At 38.7% G+C, this 21,882-nt stretch overlaps 5 protein-coding genes across 5 annotated transcripts; all 5 read left to right on the forward strand.

The window, feature by feature from the left end:
• The first annotated feature begins 562 nt into the window (after positions 1-562).
• On the forward strand, positions 563-3,458 carry LOC106747198 (odorant receptor 4-like). Its single transcript, XM_014624545.1, has 6 exons — positions 563-831; positions 1,267-1,618; positions 2,062-2,298; positions 2,567-2,680; positions 3,035-3,190; positions 3,408-3,458. Exons 1-6 carry the CDS (start codon positions 563-565, stop codon positions 3,456-3,458), a joined length of 1,179 nt encoding a protein of 392 aa, XP_014480031.1.
• Positions 3,459-5,377: 1,919 nt separating this feature from the next.
• LOC106747199 (odorant receptor 4-like) lies at positions 5,378-7,250 on the forward strand. The gene is made up of 5 exons (XM_014624546.1): positions 5,378-5,701; positions 5,996-6,232; positions 6,473-6,586; positions 6,798-6,953; positions 7,200-7,250. The coding sequence occupies exons 1-5, from the start codon at positions 5,378-5,380 to the stop codon at positions 7,248-7,250; spliced, it is 882 nt and encodes a 293-aa protein (XP_014480032.1).
• A 2,274-nt stretch (positions 7,251-9,524) lies between these two features.
• LOC106747200 (odorant receptor 13a-like) lies at positions 9,525-11,886 on the forward strand. The gene is made up of 5 exons (XM_014624547.1): positions 9,525-9,854; positions 10,619-10,855; positions 11,096-11,209; positions 11,441-11,593; positions 11,836-11,886. The coding sequence occupies exons 1-5, from the start codon at positions 9,525-9,527 to the stop codon at positions 11,884-11,886; spliced, it is 885 nt and encodes a 294-aa protein (XP_014480033.1).
• Positions 11,887-13,309: 1,423 nt separating this feature from the next.
• LOC106747201 (odorant receptor 13a-like) lies at positions 13,310-16,530 on the forward strand. Its single transcript, XM_014624548.1, has 6 exons — positions 13,310-13,566; positions 14,052-14,400; positions 15,237-15,473; positions 15,714-15,827; positions 16,068-16,223; positions 16,480-16,530. Exons 1-6 carry the CDS (start codon positions 13,310-13,312, stop codon positions 16,528-16,530), a joined length of 1,164 nt encoding a protein of 387 aa, XP_014480034.1.
• A 1,430-nt stretch (positions 16,531-17,960) lies between these two features.
• Positions 17,961-21,224, forward strand: LOC106747202 (odorant receptor 4-like). Its single transcript, XM_014624549.1, has 6 exons — positions 17,961-18,220; positions 18,703-19,048; positions 19,302-19,538; positions 19,766-19,879; positions 20,776-20,931; positions 21,174-21,224. Exons 1-6 carry the CDS (start codon positions 17,961-17,963, stop codon positions 21,222-21,224), a joined length of 1,164 nt encoding a protein of 387 aa, XP_014480035.1.
• Positions 21,225-21,882: the final 658 nt, after the last annotated feature.

Here is a 21,882-nt window from a genome sequence, read left to right on the forward strand (position 1 = left end):
TATGTCGAGCATCGAAGGCGATGCGTATCCGAACGTAACATCGCGTTCAATTTTCCGATTCTTCATTAGACTGTCCGTTTCCTCCGGGCTGCGAAACTTTCTGGCGAGCAGCGAGGGGTCACCGGCCGGCGATCCCCGCGTGGACATATACCATCCTGTATCTACGTCCGCACGAATCAATGCATATTTAAACCGCGTAGCTCGCGATTGTAGCTCAACAGCGAGAGCAGCACGCGACGAAAAAGAGATGATACCTTGCTCGCTTTTCTCGTATCGAGGTTGCGAAAAGCCGCAAGACAAACGTATTTGAGGGTACACTTCGAGCGTACGGCATGATGAAAAATATTTAATGAGAAGCTCCCATTGGTCGATCATGACCTCTTAAGACCTCCCAGTCTCTACGCGTTTACCCCGCGATACGCGTCGGGCCAACGTCGAAAAAAAAGAGAAAGAAATATATTTTGTCAGAGCGAGTCTCCCCTCGCTTTCCCAAAGCTTTTCGTTCCCCGTGACGCTTTGACGGACTCGCGCTCGTATTTACACAGGCGGCACCAAGGGGAGAATGAAGAAAATAATAGCCCGTAGAAGCACGCTTAATCGCACGCTAAAGTTTATGTTCGTTCTGTTCGGTATTTGGCCGGGCATGTCCTACGTTCTGGCCTGCAGGGTATTTTGGGTCTCCACCTTAGCATTCATCGAGTACTGTCATTACCATTATTTTCTAACGCATATATATACCGCCGAGTTTCTCAATCTGATGGACTGCATGTGCAGCTTCCTGGCGTATGGCAAAGTGTTAATTAAGTTTATCCTGTTTTGGTTTAATCAACAGTAAGTGCAACATGCACCAGACGTCATATATATCCTAGCGTCTACTTATTACCGTTATTATTAAAACAAAATTTACTTAGTATTCCGAAGAACAAATTCCTGTAAAGGTAGGTCAATATAAGTGTAATTCATTGGGGTTTCCAACGATTTTTAACTTTAGATATTGTGTGTAAAGTTGAAAATCGTACGAGTAATCCTAATTATGAAATAATCATAATAAATGGCAAATCCAGTTGTAAGCATGTATGACGTTAAGGTACGTATGACTCCTGATTACTCGTATCGCGTTATGCGTGTTCACTGATGACATAACTTTGATAGCATTGTCAATTTTTGGAGCTACGACTTTTTTCGGAAACCCAAGCGATTCCCAAAGCACGTGAAATTAGAATGATCCCGTTATCACGCATGATCGAAGAACATGATCGTCCACAGAAATTTCATCGAGATATTGTCGATGATGTCGGACGATTGGGATGATTGCGCTAAGAGCGATGTTGAACTTCGCGAGACGGAGTGTAAGGCGAAAATATCGGATCGCATCATGAACTCGATAGTCATTCTCCATACGATGTCGATCGTCGCGTACTGCCTCGGCATTATATTGGACAATATCACTGTCGACGTCACTGACCACACGGCGGAACTGTCCTATGTCAACAAATTAGATTTCCCCTTCGACGTTAACACGCAACTCGTGTACAGAACAATATTAATCGTACAATTCTTATTTTTGATTATGTGCGGTTGGGCAGCAGGCGTGACGAACGTATTATTGTTGAGTTTGGTGAGTTGAGCACACATTGGCGATCTCGTTATTAGGGAGAGGGAGAAGAATATCTATAATTAACATGATAATTAGAATTACTGTCTAGTAAGTTTGATATGTTTTTCTCCGCCTATGCCGCAATGAAATTTTGTATTATATTGATAACCAGGCACTCAACACCAATTCTTATTGGAACATGAAATCATACGTTTTTTCTCTAAATAAATATACTCTTTTCGTCAATCTATGTATAACATTTGTATTAAAGTTAACGAAAAGTGAATTACTTTGTTGTGTGTTGTAAAACCTTATTCTGTGTCCGAAGGAAATCATCCGTGTTATCAGATTTATGATTATTTCTGATAACGCAATTTCCTGTACTGGGCTTATTTTTTCTATCATACAAATGCGATAGTAATTGTTGAATTCATTAATTTCATAATCGAAATCTTCGATTTTAGACGTTACACGCCGCCGGTCAGATGGAGATTCTGTGTAACTGGTTCACGCAACTTATACCCCAACCGAATGAGGACAAACAGGAATCGATCGTCATCACGCTGGGGCAAATTGTACGGAAGCATCAGAAAATCATCCAGTTCTCGAAAAGCATCGAGAATCTCTATACGTTGATCGCGTTCATGCAGTTCGGGTCAAACATGATAATGATTTGTTCATTGGGTTTTCTTATTGTAACGGTAAGATTGTTGAATCCATGTATTGGAAAGATACATAGGCGAATCTAAGTATCAAAATGCTACAATCATCTCCGTACATGTCTCCGTATACGATGTGATTTTACTAAATTTTTATACATTTTTCAATACACAAATTATATATTTTATTCTCTATTAATTCTCTCTCCCTATCGCTTCTTATCACGTATATCTGTTCCGTGTAACATTGTGTGCTATTCGTAAATGTATCAAATGACTTTCCGCACATCGTTTCTGTACGATATTACAGGCGATCGGCAGTCCGAACGCGGAAGAGCAGATAGTGTCGTCCCTTTTTTTCTACACCATAACGAACCTCGAAGCTTTTATATTTTGCTTTGCCGGGGAATATCTGAGTAACAAGGTTAGCGACGAGAGAACAATCGCGACAATGACGAACAAGTGACTACGATATTTAATGTTTCAAAGCAGTACTCGAAACTATTAACATTTTCGGGGCGATTTTCAAAGGCTACACGTACTCTCTTCCCCTTGCTTTCCATTTATTGTCAAAAATGAAACTCTATCATTGTCATTACAACAGTATAAATGTTGGTAGCATGTAAAGAAAGAAACACAAAAGATTAATTACAATAAAAGAACTTATCAGAACTGCAGGCATATGTAAATCTCGAAAATCACCATGAAAATGCAAATTATATCGAATACCGTTTTAAACCTTCGAAAATGATTATATCGTTTCCATTCGTCTTTTTAGAGCAAATTGATCAGCATCGCAGCTTACAACATCGCGTGGTACGATTTGGTGCCCAGTGACGGCCGGATTTTGTTGTTCATTATATTACGATCGCAGAAGCAACTGACGCTCACAGCCGGCAAGATGATGGATCTTTCCTTAGAATCCTTCGCGGATGTAAGATTCACACGCACAGCTCGTAACGATTATCCTTTCCGAACAAAATTTTGCGCGAGAACTACTTGGTTTCACAGTTATTCAGATATTCTTCAGATATTCTTCAATCGCCCATAATTATCGCGCATACAAAATTTTCACCACGAAATCCTGTGATTTATTATTATGAATTATAGGATTTCTTTCACCACTAATTTAAAACACAATATTTTTGTAGATCATGAAAGCCTCTGGATCGTACTTGTCGGTGCTGTTGGCGATGCAATGAAAAGTCAAACCCTGCTGGATGATTTCTTTTTAACGAACCATAGTCGCGGGACATCGGATTACTCGTAAAAATCACTGGTTATAAACTCGCACATAGTACAATAAAGAACATATTTTTTCTAAAATACAGGGAAAAGACGTGACAATCGTTCGAGAATCGTTCTTTCTGAAATACATCGAACATCAGAGCAGAAACACCACTCTCCGCTTCGCTCTCACTCGTTGCGACGCAACCAATGCACCTACTTCTTTACTGGCAGTAGCCACACAAACCTCATTCAGCGCAGTATAATGTCTTGTACAAATTGTGCACGTTTGATTGATTGACATTGATCTAACGCATATTTGTTAAGGCAATTCAGCTAAAGATTACCTTCTCACGATATCCTTCCGCTCCAATAGGATTTTGTGAAGAAAATCGGCGTACATTAGATAACAGTAGTTCTTCAACAAAAAGCACACCGTCCTGTACAACACGCATAATCGTTTCACATGCACCTTCACTAGCAATTGCAAATCCAGTCACTTCGTAACTGTATATATGAAACATTGCCGCTGCACGAACGCATCTACATCGGAGGCGACGCGTACTCGCACATAACGTCGCACATAGTTTTTCGATTTTATTCAATATTTCAATTTCGATTCAATAAGTTGTCCACTTCCTCCGGGCTGTTCTTCCGGCGAACGATGAGGGATTACGACAAGTGACTCTCGCGTGGACATATACCATGCTGTATCTACGTCCGCAAGAATTACTGCATATTTAAAGTGCGTAGCTCGGTTGTAACTCAACAGCGATAACAGCACGCGACAAAGGAGAGATGATATTTTCGCTTTTCTCGCATCGAGGTTGCGAAAAACGGCGAGACGAACGTATTTGAAGATGCATTTCGCGCGCAAAGATAAATATTTAATGAGAAGCTCCCATTGATCGGTCGCACAAGGGTGCATGCATTTCTCTTAAGACCCCGCAGTCTCTGCGCGTTTATTCCGCATTACGTGTCGAACTACTACTGGAGAAAAGAAAGAAAAAGAAACATATTTCGTTAGAGCGAGTCTCCCACGCTTCTCCGAGGCTTTTCCTTCGGTTTCCCCGTGACATTTTCACGGACACGCATCTACACAGACGGCACCGAAGGAAGAATGAAAAAAAAATGATGGCCCGTAGGAGTACGCTTAATCGCACATTGAAATTTATGTTCGTTCTATTCGGTATTTGGCCAGGTATATCCTGCGTTCTGGTCTGCAGGGTATTTTGGGTCGTCACATTAGTATTAGTCGAGTACTGTCACTACCATTACTTCCTGACGCACATATACACCGCCGAGTTCGTCGATCTGGTGGACTGCATGTGCAGCTTTCTGGCGTACGGCAAAGTGTTAATTAAATTTATCCTGTTCTGGTTGAATCAACAGTAAGTGCAACATATATGCAGACGTCATATATCCCTTAATGTTTATTTATTACCGTTATTATCGGAACATAATTTACATTTAGTGTTCTGAAAAAGAAATCCTCTCAAGTGTAGAACAATGTAGACATAATTCGTAAGGGATTCCAACCATGTTCAACCTTACGTATTGAGTGTACATAGAGTTGAATATCGTACAACTATAATTATAATATAATCATGATGAATCCTGGTTATAATGTTAAAGTACATATGATGTCTAATTATTCGTGTCACGATATACGTTTCCGTGAACGATGATACTTCGATAGATTTCGTTTGAGACAGCTACAAGAAATTGAAAGCTACTTTCATAATTGTCAATTTTTTGAAGCAGTGTTTATTTTTCTCACGGAAACCCTGAGATGATTGTGGAAACCCGTAAAATTAAAATTATTCTATGGTTACGTGTAATCGCATGATCGACGAACACGATCGTCCGCAGAAACTTCATCAAGATCATGTCGATGATATCAGACGATTGGGACGATTGCGCCAAAAGCGATATCGGACTTCGAGAGACGGAGAGCAAGGCAAAAATATCGGATCGCATTATGAACTCGATAGTCATGCTTCACACGATGACGATCATCGCGTATTGTGCCGGCACTGTCCTGAAAAACGTTAAAGTAACTGACAGCACGGCGGAGCTGCCCTATGTCGACAAGTTAGATATCCCCTTCAACGTTAACACGCAACTCGTGTATAGAAGCATATTATTCGTAGAATTCTTAGTTGTGATCATGAGCGGTTGGGCAGCTGGTGTGACGAACGCATTATTGTTGAGTCTGGTGAGTCGGACGTACATTGATTTTAAAAAATGTCTCTCACCCGTAATTTTCTTGGCAGTCGACGTATTTATCGCGCGCTTACAGCATATGTATGTTATTAATTATTATCTGTATATATTGTAATACCTCGTTCTGCATCCAACGAAATTTCCCGTTATCAGATGTTATCAGATTCACGATTTCACGAGCGCTTCTGATAACACAACTTCTTTTATTGTGCATTTTTTTTTAACGCACAAGTACAATAGTCAATTAAAGTCTAATCGATTTGATGAGCAAAATCTTCAATTTCAGACGTTACACGCCGCCGGCCAGATGGACATTCTTCGTAACTGGTTGACGCAACTTGTATCCCGTGCGAATGAGAGTAAACACGAATCGACCGTCATCATGCTGAAACAGATCGTAGAAAAACATCAGAAAATCATCAACTTTTCGGAAAGCATCGAGAACCTCTACACGCAAATCGCGTTCCTGCAATTCGCGTCGAACATGATAATGATTTGTTCATTGGGCTTTGTGATCGTAACGGTAAGATCGTTGAATATCGCAAATAGAGGAAAGATGTGCAAGCAAATGTAAGTATACATTGCGGTTTTATCAAATTTTAATCTATTTTTACGTAAGCAAGTTTTATTTTCTGTTAATTCTCTCTTCCTGCCGCCTTTCATCACGCACCCCTTATCACGTACATCTGTGAAGTACAAAATTGCCTGTGGTTTACAAATGTATCAAATGACTTTCCACGCGTCGTTTCTGCGCGTATTGCAGGCGATCGGCAGCCCCGATGCGACAGAGCATATAGTGCGGTCTCTCTTGTTTTACACTATAACGAATCTCGAAGCGTTTATATTTTGCTACGCCGGGGAATATCTGAGCAACAAGGTTAGGGACAAGAGAAAACTTGCAACAATGACGAGCAAGTGACGACACCACGATATTCGATATTTTAAAACAGTGTCCGTAATTAGTTGCACTTTCGAGATGATCTCCGAGAACCACGCATAGCCTTTGAAAATCGCTTCGAAAGTGCAAAAAATGTTAAAACACCGTTTTAATCTTGACGAGAGCGACTACATCGTTTCAATTTTTACAGAGCAAATTGATCGGTATCGCAGCGTACAATACCATGTGGTACGATTTGGCACCCAGAGACGGCCAAGTTCTATTGTTCGTTATATTGCGATCACAGAAGCAACTGACGCTTACAGCCGGCAAGATGGTGGATCTCTCCTTAGAATCCTTCGCGAATGTAAGATTTGTACGTACAGCGCGTAACACGTAACTCTGCGTGCACGTAAAGCTCCGAACCGATCGCACATACTTTTCCTGAACAAACTTCGTGCAAGAACTACTTGTTTTCACAGTTGTTTCTCATTTGCAAATGATTACTGCGCGTACTAGATTTCGCCGCGAGAAGCGCACTAACCCATGACGTTATCGTGAATTATGAGGTTTTTTTTTATACTAATAACTTAAAAGACAATATTTTTTTTAGATCATGAAAGCGTCTGGATCGTACTTGTCGGTGCTGTTGGCGATGAATTGAAACTCGGCAGAATTATTATATTTTAATAAACGATAGTGGCAGGAAACCGAGTAACTCATAAAAACCACTAGTTATAGACTTCCACGTTATACAATAAAAAACATATTCCACTCATAAAAAAGAGCACTCCTAAAAAAGTCCACTTATAGAAAGTCCATTCTTGCGTCTTTTCCGCGAGGCTGTTGCAATTGGCTGTTCCGAATTCTCAATCTCAATGTGGACCATTGTTCACTTCAATTCGCGATGCAATGAACAGTAAACTCGGCTGGTCAATTATTTTTTAATAAACAATAGTCGCAGGGCACCGAGTTACTCGTGAAAATCAGTGGTTAGTTTCCGACATTGTACATAAATAACATATTCCACTTATAACGAGAGGAACGAAACTAGTCATAAAAAATCCTCTCATGAAAAGCCTATTATTGCTTCTTTTCCGCGAAGATGATTGGCTATCCCGAAATCTCGATCTCGATGTTGATAATTTCCAGATGCGTTCACGGACTTTCAAAGTATCTTGTTCGCTACCAATTTATTGAGATTTTCGAATGAGGTTTGTGGATGCGTGTATGATGCGAACCTGAAGCTTACGTTATTCATGCAAAACACTCTCCATTTCTACACAAATTTTTTTTAACGACGCCACGTTTCAGTTCAACGATGATGCACGCCCAAACATTTTATTAATAAAAGTAACTCTAAAAGTGTCTTAAAAACTAGATTGGCTGAGAAACCACATTTAAGGTACTTTAATCGATAAAAACCGGTTGAGGATATGGGACAAGAAACACTCATATTACACACTACAATGTGCTTAATGAAGAAAATTCTCGTCGGTCAGTACAATACACATAAATATTCCACGTGGGCTTTTACTAACAACTGCAAATCCGGCAACTTTATAATTTTATATGAACATCGTCGTTTCATAAACGAATACAAATCGAGCATCGGAGGCCACGCGTAGTCGCGCTTAGTTTTTCGATTCTTCAATAAGTTGCCCACATCCGCTGGGATGCAAAACTTTCCGGCGAGCAATGAGAGGTTACGATCGCTGACCCTCATGCGAGCATATACCATGCTGATCTATGTCCGCACGATTTATTGCATATTTATATTACGTAGCTCACGACTGTCGCTCAGTAACAGCGATAATAGCACATGACAAAGGAAAGATGACTAACTTGTTCGTTTTTCTCGGATCGAGGTAGAAAAAAGCTGCAAGACGAATGTATTCGACAGTGCCACGCGCATGTATGGCATGTTGGATAATATTTAATGGAACGCTCTCATTGGTCGATTGCCCAAGCGTACACGCATTTGGTAATCTTTTAAGTCCTCCCAGTCTGTACACGTTTATTCCGCAATATACGACGGGCCATCATCGAAGAAAAGAAGAAGAAATATATTTTGTCAAAGCGAGTCTCCTCTCGTTTCCCCGAGGCTTTACGCTCGATTTCTCTGCGTCTCTTAGGCGATCTCGCACTTGTACTCACACAGGCAACATCAAGAGGAGAAAAAAAATCATGGCCCGTAGGACTACGCTTAACCGCACGGTGAAATTTATGTTGCTTCTGTTCGGAATTTGGCCGGGCATGTCCTGCGGTCTAAACTGCAGGATATTTTGGATCGTCATGTTAACATTCGTCGAATACTGTCACTGTCTTTACTTTGCGTCGCATATATATACCGCCGAGTTTCTCGATATGGTGGATTGCATATGCAGTTTTATGGCGAACGCCAAAGTGATAATGAAGATTATCCTTTTTTGGTTGAATCAACAGTAAGTGCAGTATGCATCAGACGTCGTATATGCATCAACGCTTATGTATTGTCGTTATTGTCAGAACATAATTTATATTCGGATTTCGGAAAAATCAATTTTCTCGTGTGTAAGACGATGTAAATATAATACATTAGGATTTCTTTAGATTTTCAAACTTATATATCGAGTGTGTATAGAATTGCATATCGTACCTATAATTATTATATAATCTTGATAAATAACAACCTTGATTATAATGTAAAAATATATATGACGCATGGTTATTCATATCGCGATAAGCATTTTCGCGAACGACAATACTTCGGCAGTTTCCGCTTGGCACTACTACAAGAAATCGAAAGCTATTTTCGCGGTTATCAACTTTTTGAAGCAGTATGTATTTTTTCGCGATAACTCGATTTGTCGAAGCGCGTGAAATTAGAACTATCCTGTGATCACATATAATCGCATGGTCGACGAACACGATCGTCTGCAGAAACTTCATCGAGATCATGTCGATGATGTCAAACGATTGGGACGAGTGCACCAAGAGCAATGATGGACTTCGAGAGACAGAGTACAAGGCGAAAATATCGGATCGGCTTATGAACTCGATAATCATACTTCACACGATGGCGATCTCCGCGTATTGTGGCGGTACTGTTCTGAAAAGAGTTGAAATCGCCAATCGAACGGGGGAGCTACCTTATGTCGACAAGTTAAATCTCCCCTTCGACGTTAACACGCAACTCATGTATAGAAGCATATTATTAGCAGAATTCTTCATTGGGATCTCTATGTGCTGGTTAGCTGGTGTGACGAATGTATTACTATTGAGTCTGGTAAGTAAAGCACATATTAACAATCTCGTCGACAGCGGGAGCAGGGTTATCTGCAATTAATATGAAAATTAGATTTAACTTATTGATTGTCCAGTAAGTTTTAGGTATACGTCTCGTCGCCTATGCAGCAATGAAATTTTATAATAACACTGGTAACCATTCACTTTAAACCAATAGCTTGTCATGTTTCATATTTAATTTCGATATGTTCTAATATAAAAATATATCGATTGGTAAAAAATACTTTGTCAAATGTGTAATTTTTTAATACTTTTATGAAATGGCTAGGAATAAATAAGAATAATTGTAATTAGAATAAATAACAGATACAGACGCATCCCATAATTTGAGAAATACCCGTTTAATATCCGAAAGGCTGAGCTACACAAGTAATTTGAAAAATACTCTAAAAACATGAAATAGACACCACAATAATTATAAGCATATAACACGTATAAGACATTGTGCAATATGAGCAAGCAATGTCTCGTACATATACAAACCCACATACGCAGATATCCATATACGTAGTAACTTATCTCACGATGGGTCATAGATAATCATTGAAATTTAAAATGTTACGCGTTATTTTCATGACAGTCAACATGTTCATAGCGCGATTACAATATGTAACGATTATTGATGCATAAAATATTTTTCGAGGTTCATAGGGAACATCCAAGTTATCAGATGCGCAATCGCGCGAGTACTTCTGATTACGCGTGAAGTGTAATCAATTTAATAAGTAAAATTTGCAATTTTAGACATTACATGCCGCCGGCCAAATGGACATTCTTCGTAACTGGTTCACGCAACTTGTACCCCGTGCAAAAGCGATTAAACATGAATCGACAGTCATTATCCTGAAACGGATCGTACAGAAGCATCAGAAAATCATCGATTTTTCAGAATGCATCGAGAGTCTCTACACGCGGATCGCGTTCCTGATATTCGCGTCAAACATGATAATGATTTGTTCATTGGGCTTTGTGATCGTAACGGTAAGATCGTTGTATGTCACAACTACAGGAAAGATATTTAAGCAAATATAAGTATATATTGCGATTTATTAAATTTCATTCTATTTTTAAGTACATTAATTTTAAACTTTATTCATTCCATCTCCCTGTCGTCATGCATCAAGTATCCCTTATCACGTACTTCTGTGAAATAGAAAATTACGTGTGGTTCACTAATACATTAAATGTCTTTCTGCACATCATTTTTATGCGATATTGTAGGCAATCGATAGACCCAACGCGGTAGAACAGATAGTGCGGTCCCTATTATTCTACACAATAACAAACCTAGAAGCGTTTATATTTTGCTTCGCTGGGGAATACCTGAACAACAAGGTTAGCGATAAAATAACAATCGCAACGATGACAAACCAGTAACGGCACGACGATATTCGATGTTTTAAAACACTCTTTAGAATTAGTTGCACTTTCGGGAAAATTTTCGAAGGTTACGTCTACTTTCATACTAATGCCTCTTTCGCTTGCCTATTAGTATGTGCATATATAAATGCAAGTAATTCCAAACACCGTTTTAAATGTTTAAAAACATCGATTGCATCTTTGCAGAGCAAATCGGTTGGCATCGCAGCTTACAACACATGGTATGATTTGGAGCCCAGTGACGGCCGAGTTTTATTGATTATTATATTAAGATCGCAGAAGCAACTGACGCTCACAGCAGGCAAGATGGTGGATCTCTCCCTAGAATCCTTCACAAATGTAAGATATATATATGCCAATAATATGAAACTCTTTATGCGCTTAACACTCCCATCCGATTACACAGAATTTCTTATATACAACTTCGTGTAAAAACTATTTGTTATCTCAGTTATCCTTCATTCGCAACTGATTGCTACACGTACTAAATTTCCGACACGAGAAGCGCACTAACCCATGACGTTATTGTGAATGATGAGATATTATTTTACCAATAATGTAAGAGATAATATTTTTTTTAGATCATGAAAGCCTCTGGATCTTACTTGTCGGTGTTGTTGGCGATGCAATGAAAGTTTAAACTCGGGTAGTCAATTATTTTGTAATAAACGATAATCGTAGAACACCTAGTTATTCGTGAAAATCACTGGTTATAGTCTCCGATATTGTACATAAATAACAGATTTCATTCATAAAAAGAAGAATGGATCTTGTCATGAAAAAGTCCAATTGTAGAAAATGTGTTGTTGCTTCTTTTCCGCGAAGACGATAGGCTATCCCGATATCGACCTTGATGCGAGTCGCTGTCCACTTCAGCTCGCAAGCAACAGTCACCGTAGTGGTTATACGTTTTGAAAGTTTGTATGTAGGTGTTAACACACTCGTGTGTGAAACAATGCTGGCCTGTAACTACAAAGAGTCAATTTCTCTATCGAAGTACGTTTATCGGCATGGTGCAGAAAGAGACGCAAAGTCGCTTTATCGGTTACATATCATATTAAGATATTAAGACTTTGCGTTTCTCCGCCTCTCCTTGCCAGAAAATATAAAGAACATAATATAAAGTATAACCGGAAAATATAACATAATATAATATAAAGTGATTACCGACCCAACATTTCAATTCACTGGTAAATGCCCGCCCAAACAATTTATTGATAAAAAGTTCCTCTAAAATTGTGTTAGAAAACAGATTGGCTGAGAAACCACATTTAAGATACTTTAATTGATAAAAACCAGAGAATGTGGTACAAGGAACACACGGGGTACACACCACATTATGCTTAAGGAGAAATTTTCCGTCTGTCCGTATAACACACATAAACATTCCACATGTACTTTCTCTAGTAATTATAAATCAGGTCCCATGGTAATTGCATATAAACATTCCCGCGGCATGAACGCGTCGATATCGAGCATCGGAGGCGACATGTACTCGCGCTTAGTTTTTCGATTCTTTAAGAAGTTCCTCACTTCCTGCGGACTGAAAACTTTCCAGTAAGTGATGAAGGCTTATGACCGGTGCCCCTCGCGGGAGCATATACCATGCGATATCTATGTCCGCACGAATCATTGCATATTTAAATTGCGTAGCTCACGATTGCAGTTCAATAGCAGCGATAATAGCACGCGACAAAGGAGAGATGACTGACTTTTTTACTTTTCTCGTATCGAGGTAGAAGAAACAAACTACAAGACGAATATATTCGACAATGCCCTGCGTGCGTATGGCATACTGGATAATATTTAATGGATGACTCTCATTGGTCGATTGCCCAAGCGTACATGCATTTGGTAATCTTTTAAGCCCTCCCAGTCTGTACACATTTATTCCGCGATATACGACGGGCCATCATCGAAGAAAAGAAGAAGAAATATATTTTGTCAAAACGAGTCTCCTCTCGCTTTCCCGAGGCTTTTCGCTCGATTTCCCTGTGTCTCTTTGGCGATCTTGCACTTAAACTCACACAGGCACCAGGGGGAGAAAAAAAAATCATGTCCCGTAAGACCACGCTTAATCGCACGGTGAAATTTATGTTGGTTCTGTTCGGTATTTGGCCGGGCATGTCCTGCGGTCTTATCTGCAGGCTATTTTGGATCGTTACATTAATATTCGTCGAGTACTGTCATTACCTTTACTTTGTGTCGCATATATATACCGCCGAGTTTCTCGATATGGTGGACTGCATGTGCAGTTTTATGGCATACGCCAAAGTGATAATGAGGATTATCCTGTTTTGGATGAATCAACAGTAAGTGCAGTATACACCAGACATCACATATATCTCAACGCTTATATGTTGCCGTTATTGTCAGAACATAGTTTATATTCGGTGTTTTGAAATATAAATCTCGTGAGTAAGACAATGTAAATATGATACATTAGGATTTCCTTCGATTTTCAACCTTATATATCAAGTATGTATAGAATTGAATATCGTACAAGTAACTATAATTATAATATAATCATGATAAATTATAATCTTGATTATAATGTAAAGGCATATGTGACGCCTGGTTACTCATATTGTGATATGCGTTTTCGCAAACGACAATACTTCGGCAATTTCCGCTTGGTACTACTACAGGAAGTCGAGAGCTACTTTCGTAGTTGTCAACTTTATGGAGCAGTATTTATATTTTTGGCGGGAACTTGAATGATTGTCGAAGCGCGTGAAATTAGAATTATCCTGTGATCACATATAATCGCATAATCAAGGAACACGATCGTCCACAGAAACATCATCGTGTCGATCCTGTCGATGATGTCAAACGATTGGGATGATTGTGCCAAGAGCGACGTCGCGCTTCGAGAGACAAAATACAAGGCGAAAATATCGGATCGTCTTATAAACTCGATATTCATGCTTCATGCGATGGCAGCCTGCGCGTATGGTTCCGGAACTATCCTGAATAACGTTGAAGTCACCAATCGAACGGAGGAACTGCCCTATATCGACAAGTTAGATATCCCCTTCGACGTTAACACGCAACTCATGTACAGAAGCATATTATTCGCAGAATTCTTCGTTATGACCTCTATCTGCTGGTTAGCTGGTGTGACGAACGTATTATTGTTGAGTCTAGTAAGTAGATTGCACATTGACGCGTTCGTCGTCAGGATAGCTGGGACTATTTATAGTTCACGTGACAATTAGATTTAACTGATTGACAATCTAGCAAGTTTTTGGTATGTGTTTCACCGCCTGTGGAACAATGCAACCACACTGTAACGATACACCTGAAAGCAATATTTTGCTAGATGTTTCATATTTAATTTCGATATGTTCTAATATAAAAATATATCGATTGGTAAAAAATACTTTGTCAAATATGTAATTTTTTAATACTTTTATAAAATGGCTAGGAATAAATAAGAATAATTGTAATTAGAATAAATAATTAGATACAGACGCATATCATAATTTGAGAAATACCCGTTTAATATCCGAAAGGCTGAGCTACACGAGTAATTTGAAAAATACTATAAAAATATGGAATAGACACCACAATAATTATAAGCATATAACACGTATAAGACATTGTGCAATATAAGCAAGCTATGTCTCGTACATATATAAACCCACATACGCAGATATCCTATACGTAGTAATTTATCTCACTGTGCGTCATAGATAATCACTGAAATTTAAAAAGCCTATTACGCGTTATTTTTATGACAGTCAACATGTTCATCGCGCGCTTACAATATGTAATGATTATTGATATGTTACAAAATATTTTTCTGGATTCATAGGAAACATCCAAGTTATCAGATGCGCAATCTCGCGAGTACATCTGATAACACAATTTCCTTTACTGTATATCTTCTTCTTATCGTTCAAGTACGATAGTTAATCGTTCAAGTACGATAGTTAATCGTGAAGTGTAATCAATTTAATAAGCAAATTTTCAATTTTAGACATTGCATGCCGCTGGCCAGATGGACATTCTTCGTAACTGGTTCACGCAACTTGTACCCCGTGCAAAACAGATTAAACACGAATCGACAGTCATTATCCTGAAACGGATCGTACAGAAGCATCAGAAAATCATCGATTTTTCAGAATGCATCGAGAGTCTCTACACGCGGATTGCGTTTCTGATATTCACGTCAAACATGACAATGATTTGTTCATTGGGCTTTGTGATCGTAACGGTAAGATCGTTGTATGTCACAACTACAGAAAAGATATTTAAGCAAATATAAGTATATATAGTAATTTATTAAATTTCATTATATTTTTACGTACGTTAATTTTATACTTTATTCATTCTATCTCCCTGTCGCTATACATCACGCACCCCTTGTCACGTACGTCTGTGAAATAGAAAATTACGTGTGGTTCACAAATGCATTAAATATCTTTCTGCGTGTCGTTTCTACACGATATTGCAGGCAATCGGCAGTCCCAACGCAGTTGAACAGATAGTGCGGTCGCTTTTATTCTACACCATAACAAATCTAGAAGCGTTTATATTTTGCTTCGCTGGGGAATATCTGAGCAACAAGGTTAGCGAAAAAAAAACAATCGCAACAGTGACAAATAAGTGACGGCACTATAATATTCGATGTTTTAAAACATTGTTTAGAATTAGTTGCACTTTCGGGAGAATTTTCGAAGGCTACGTTTACTTTCTTACCAATGCCTCTTTCGCTCGCCTATTAGTATGTGCATATATAAGTACAAGTAATTCCAAACACCGTTTTAAATGTTTAAAAACATCGATTGCATCGTTTCTATCTTCGCAGAGCAAATTGGTCGGCATCGCAGCTTACAACACACCTTGGTATGCTTTGGCGCCCAGTGACAGCCGAGTTATGTTGATTATTATATTAAGATCGCAAAAGAAACTGACGCTCACAGCAGGCAAGATGGTGGATCTATCCCTAGAATCCTTCGCGAATGTAAGATTTATATACACAAACAATAACACGTTACTCTGTGTGCACTTAAAACTCCGAGAGGATTACATAGAATTTTCCTAGGCACAACTTCGTGTAAAAACTATTTGTTGTCACAGATATTCTTAATTCGCAACTGATTGCTGCACGTATTTTCAACACGAATTTTCAACACGAAGTGCACACTAACCTATGACGTTATTGTGAATGATGAGATTTTATTTTACCAATAATGTAAGAGGCAATATTTTTTTTTTAGATCATGAAAGCCTCTGGATCTTACTTGTCGGTGTTGTTGGCGATGCAATAAAAGCTTAAACTCGGCTAGTCAATTATTTTGTAATAAACAATAATCGCAGGACACCGAGTTATTCATGAAAATTGAAGGTTATAGTCTCTGATATTGTACATAAATAACATATTCCATTCATAAAGAGAGGAATGGATCTTGTCATAAAAAAGTCCACTCGTGGAAAATGTATTGTTGCTTCTTTTCCGCGAAGACGATAGGCTATCCCGATATCGACCTCGATGCGAGTCGTTGTCCACTTCAGCTCGCAAGCAACAGTCACCGTAGTGGTTATACGTTTTGAAAGTTTGTATGTAGGTGTTAACACACTCGTGTGTGAAACAATGCTGGCCTGTAACTACAAAGAGTCAATTTCTCTATCGAAGTACGTTTATCGGCATGGTGCAGAAAGAGACGCAAAGTCGCTTTATCGGTTACATATCATATTAAGATATTAAGACTTTGCGTTTCTCCGCCTCTCCTTGCCAGAAAATATAAAGAACATAATATAAAGTATAACCGGAAAATATAACATAATATAATATAAAGTGATTACCGACCCAACATTTCAATTCACTGGTAAATGCCCGCCCAAACAATTTATTGATAAAAAGTTCCTCTAAAATTGTGTTAGAAAACAGATTGGCTGAGAAACCACATTTAAGATACTTTAATTGATAAAAACCAGAGAATGTGGTACAAGGAACACACGGGGTACACACCACATTATGCTTAATGGAGAAATTTTCCGTCAGTCCGTATAACACACGTAAACATTCCACATGCACTTTCTCTAATAATTGTAAATCCGGTCCCTTCGAAATTGTATATATATATTCCCGCGGCATGAACGTATCTACGTCGAGCACCGGAGGCGACATGTACTCGCACGTTAGTTTTTCGATTCTTCAATAAGTTGCTCAATTCCTGCGGGCTGCAAAACTTTCCGGTAAGTGATGAGGGCTTATGACCGGTGCCCCTCGCGGGAGCATATACCATGCGATATCTATGTCCGTACGAATCATTGCATATTTAAATCGCGTAGCTCACGATTGCAGTTCAAAGCAGCGATAATAGCACGCGACAAAAGAGAGATGACTGACTTGTTCGCTTTTTTCGCATCGAGGAAGAAAAAACAAACTACAAGACGAATATATTCGACAATGCCCTGCGTGCGTATGGCATGCTGGAAAATATTTAATGAAAGGTTCTCATTGGTCGATTGCACAAGGGTGCACACGTTTGATAACCTCTTAAAACCTCCCAGTCTGTACACGTTTATTCTGCGATATACGTCGGGCCATCATCGAGGAAGAGAAGAAGAAATATATTTTGTCAGAGCGGGTCTCTCCTCAATTTTTCCGAGGTTTTTCACTTGGTTTCCCTGTGACTCTTTCACGGACTTACACTCGTATCCACACACGCAACACCGGAGGGGGGGGGGGGAAAAAATGATAGCCCGTAGAACTACGCTTAATCGCACGCTGAAATTTATGTTCGCTCTATACGGTATTTGGCCGGGCATGTCCTACGTTCTGATCTACAGATTATTTTGGGTCGTCGTGTTAGCGTTCATCGAATACTGTCATTATTACTACTTTCTGGAGAATGTCTACACCGCTGACTTCCTCGATCTTGTGGACTGCGTATGCAGCTTTCTGCTGTACAACAAAATGATTATAAAGTTTATCCTGTTTTGGTTGAATCAGCAGTAAGTGCAGCGTTCTTCAGACTCATATATATCTTAACGATTACATATTGTTGTTTTTGTCAGAATATATCCGAATATATTGCATGAATATATTGTCAGAATATATAATTTATATCCTGTTATCTGAAAAACATCTCCTCGAAATTAGGACATTGTAAATATTCGTTAGGATTTCTTACGATTTTCATCCATACGAGTGTGTGTAAAGTTGTATATCGTACAAGTAACTATAATTATAATACAATCATGATAAATTGCAATCCTGGTTATAATGTTAATGTGTACATGACGTCTGATTACTCGTATCGCAATATGCATTTCTGTAGACGACAATTACAAGATATCGAAAGCTTCATAGTTGTCAACTTTTGAATCAGTGTTTATTTTTCTCAAAAACCCGAGTGATTGTTCAGTCGCGTGAAATTGGAGATTATCCCGTGATCACGTGTAATCGCATAATCGATGAATACGATCGTTTGCAGAAACCTTATCAAGATCATGTCGATAATGACAGACGATTGGAATGATTGTGCCAAGAGCGATATCGGGCTTCGAGAGATGGAATACAAAGCGAAAATCTCAGATTGCCTTATAAATTCGATAGTCATGCTTCACGCGATAGAGACTTGTGCATGTTGTACCGGCACTATGCTCAAAATCATTCAAGTCACCAATCGCACGGAGCAGCTGACTTATATGCACAAGTTCGATATGCCCTTCGACGTTCACACGCAACTTATGTACAGAAGCATATTATTCGCAGAATTCATCGCTGCGTTGACAATCGGCTGTGCAGCTGGTGCGACGAACATATTCGTGTTGTGTCTGGTAAGCAGGGTGAGCTTGTCGACAAGGAGGCGGCGATCCTCTGTTTTAACATGATAAACGTGAATTAACGTAATAATTAAACTTAACTAATTGAATATCTAGCAACTTTCGTATATGTCTCGTCGCCTACGTCGCAAAGAAATTTTATGCCAGACTGGTAGCCGTGCACAACAAACTAATTCCTTTTCTGTAGAAGTCAAGTACGATAGTCGTGAAGTCTGATCAATTTAATAAACATAATCTCTAATTTTAGACGTTACATGTCGCTGGCCAGATGGACGTTCTTCGTAACTGGTTCACGCAACTTGTACCCCGTGCAAATGAGAATAAACACGAATCCACCGTTATTATGCTAAAACGGATCGTACGAAAACATCAGAAAATCATCGATTTTTCGGATAGCATTGAAAGATTTTACAATCTGATCACGTTCATGCAGTTAACGTCGAATATGATAATGATTTGTTCATTGGGCTTTGTAATCTTAAGGGTAAGATCGTTGAATATCACAAACAGAGGAAAGATACGCAGGAAATATAAGTATACATTGCGGCTTTATTAAATTTTAATCTATTTTTATTTACGCAAATTTCATTCTGTATTAATACTTTTTCCCTGTCGCCATTCATCATGCACCTCTCATCACGTACGTCTGTGAAGTAGAAAATTACGTGTGATTTACAAATGCATCAAATGACTTTCTGCCCGATATTGCAGTCGCTCGACAGACCCAACGCGGTAGAATTGATAGTGCGGTCCTTTTTGTTCTACGTCATAACGAATCTCGAAGCGTTTATATTTTGCTTCGCCGGGGAATATCTAAGCAATAAGGTTAGCGATGAAAAAGCAATCGCCACAATGACGAACAAGCGATGACATCACAATATTTGTTTCAAAGCACTGCTCAGAATAAATTGCACTTTCAAAACGATTTTCGAGAGCTACTTTCGTGCATTTCGTGTATTTTCGCGAATTTTTTCTCTCTCGTCTAGTTCTTATCGAAATTAAAGTTCTATCGTTGTAATTATAATTGTATAATAGTCTAATTTGATTGGTATTTAGCGTAGAAGAATATGGAAAATGGAAGATCAGTTTCAAAAAGATAAATTTTCAAAAATTAGTAAATTCTCACTGATCTTATAAAATTTTTTCTGACCTGAGGCCAAGCGCAACGAGGAGCATACGAAGAGTTACAATTTGCTGACACAGCAAATTTTATGCTGTCGCAGATACGTCTATCAGTTATTGTGAACACTCATGTGGGCAGCAAAACAATGTATATTTTAAATGTACTAATTGCCACTCGCTGAATTATTTTTGTTGAAAATACAAATTACTTTGCTGTAAGAACAAATTAGTAACGTAGAAAAATTTTATTTTGTTCCAATAGCGAATTAACATGTCCCAAGATTCAATTCAGCAGAATTTTTCTATCTCAGCTACAAAACTGTTGTTCCTTTAATTACGAATAATTTGCTAATTTAGTTATGCCGGACAAATTTTATCGCTATTCAATATGCAGCAACAAGTATAGTTACGCTACAACAAAATTATTTTTCTCCGCGCATTGTTCACATGCGACACACACATATATGTACATAATGACGAGCGGGAAAAGCAAGAATAAAGAAGTAGACGCACACTTCGAAAATCTCTTCGAAAGTGCAAGTAATTCCGAACACCGTTTTAAACGTTCAAAAGCGACTGCATTGTTTCTATCTCCGCAGAGCAAATCGGTCGGCAGCGCAGCTTATAACACACCTTGGTATAATTTGAAACCCAGTGACGGCCGAGTTTTGTTGATTATTATATTACGATCGCAGAAGCAACTGACGCTCACAGCAGGAAAGATGGTGGACCTCTCCCTAGAATCCTTCGCGAGTGTAAGATTTATATTTACAACTAATAACATGTAATTCTGTGTGCTCATAACACTCCGAATACACATAATTTTCCTCGACAAATCCTCGCGTAAAAACTACTTATTTTCACAGTTATTCCTTATTCGCAACTGATTGCTGCGCGTACTAAATTTTCGATGCGAGAAGTGTACTAAGCTATGACGTTATTGTAAATTATGAAATTTTATTTTACCTATAATTTAAGAGGCACTTTTTTTTTTTAGATCATGAAAGCCTCTGGATCATACTTATCGGTGCTGTTGGCAATGCAATGAAAGGTTAAACTCGGCTGGACAATAATTTTTTAATAAACAATAGACGCAGGATAACAAGTTACTCGTAAAAATCACTAGTTATAGTTTCCGACAATGTAGATAAATAACGTATTTCTTTCACAAAGAAAGGAGTGGATGTAGTCGTAAAAAACTCCACTCGTGGAAAGTCTATTGTTGTTCCTTTTCCGTGAAGATGATTGGCTATCCCAGAATCTCGATTTCAATGCAAGTCGTCGTCGGCTCGCGGTTGTCACGAGCGATTGTCATCGTAGAAATTATACGTTTTACGTGATTGCATGTAAGTGTAAAAATATTCCCGCGTGAAACTATGCTAGCGTGCCTGCAAAATGTTAATTTCTCTATCGAAGTACGTTTACCAGCAAGGTACACAGAAAGACGCAAAGTTGTTTTGTCAGCAACATATCATTTTAAGATATTAAGACATTGTGTTTCTCTACTTTTCCTTACTAGAAAACACACAAAATATAAGGTCTAGTAAACAGTAATCCATTATTTTTGTATCAAATTGGAGGCTTTATTTAACATAGTTACAATGATCCGATTTAGGTCAAATATGCACCGTTTTGTCCGATAATTTATTGCCATTTCGAATTTCATTATGCCTCTCTCATAGAAACCCTCGTCCCTATTGGCAAAA

Source organism: Dinoponera quadriceps, unplaced genomic scaffold (assembly GCF_001313825.1).
Source record: "Dinoponera quadriceps isolate SergipeBrazil2010 unplaced genomic scaffold, ASM131382v1 scaffold2131, whole genome shotgun sequence".
NCBI lineage: Eukaryota > Metazoa > Arthropoda > Insecta > Hymenoptera > Formicidae > Dinoponera > Dinoponera quadriceps.

What these genes read in the sequence shown, in the direction of transcription:
- LOC106747198 (XM_014624545.1), top strand. Translation starts at nt 563, where the DNA reads ATGAAGAAAATAATAGCCCGTAGAAGCACGCTTAATCGCACGCTAAAG. An exon ending in ACGTATTATTGTTGAGTTTG is followed by an intron (nt 1,619 to 2,061) that starts GTGAGTTGAGCA and finishes CTTCGATTTTAG; the next exon opens with ACGTTACACGCCGCCGGTCA. An exon ending in GGGAATATCTGAGTAACAAG is followed by an intron (nt 2,681 to 3,034) that starts GTTAGCGACGAG and finishes TCGTCTTTTTAG; the next exon opens with AGCAAATTGATCAGCATCGC.
- LOC106747199 (XM_014624546.1), top strand. Translation starts at nt 5,378, where the DNA reads ATGATATCAGACGATTGGGACGATTGCGCCAAAAGCGATATCGGACTT. An exon ending in GGGAATATCTGAGCAACAAG is followed by an intron (nt 6,587 to 6,797) that starts GTTAGGGACAAG and finishes CAATTTTTACAG; the next exon opens with AGCAAATTGATCGGTATCGC. An exon ending in CCTTAGAATCCTTCGCGAAT is followed by an intron (nt 6,954 to 7,199) that starts GTAAGATTTGTA and finishes TATTTTTTTTAG; the next exon opens with ATCATGAAAGCGTCTGGATC.
- LOC106747200 (XM_014624547.1), top strand. Translation starts at nt 9,525, where the DNA reads ATGTCGATGATGTCAAACGATTGGGACGAGTGCACCAAGAGCAATGAT. An exon ending in TGGGCTTTGTGATCGTAACG is followed by an intron (nt 10,856 to 11,095) that starts GTAAGATCGTTG and finishes GCGATATTGTAG; the next exon opens with GCAATCGATAGACCCAACGC. An exon ending in CCCTAGAATCCTTCACAAAT is followed by an intron (nt 11,594 to 11,835) that starts GTAAGATATATA and finishes TATTTTTTTTAG; the next exon opens with ATCATGAAAGCCTCTGGATC.
- LOC106747201 (XM_014624548.1), top strand. Translation starts at nt 13,310, where the DNA reads ATGTCCCGTAAGACCACGCTTAATCGCACGGTGAAATTTATGTTGGTT. An exon ending in ACGTATTATTGTTGAGTCTA is followed by an intron (nt 14,401 to 15,236) that starts GTAAGTAGATTG and finishes TTTCAATTTTAG; the next exon opens with ACATTGCATGCCGCTGGCCA. An exon ending in CCCTAGAATCCTTCGCGAAT is followed by an intron (nt 16,224 to 16,479) that starts GTAAGATTTATA and finishes TTTTTTTTTTAG; the next exon opens with ATCATGAAAGCCTCTGGATC.
- LOC106747202 (XM_014624549.1), top strand. Translation starts at nt 17,961, where the DNA reads ATGATAGCCCGTAGAACTACGCTTAATCGCACGCTGAAATTTATGTTC. An exon ending in CTGTTTTGGTTGAATCAGCA is followed by an intron (nt 18,221 to 18,702) that starts GTAAGTGCAGCG and finishes GATCGTTTGCAG; the next exon opens with AAACCTTATCAAGATCATGT. An exon ending in TGGGCTTTGTAATCTTAAGG is followed by an intron (nt 19,539 to 19,765) that starts GTAAGATCGTTG and finishes CCGATATTGCAG; the next exon opens with TCGCTCGACAGACCCAACGC.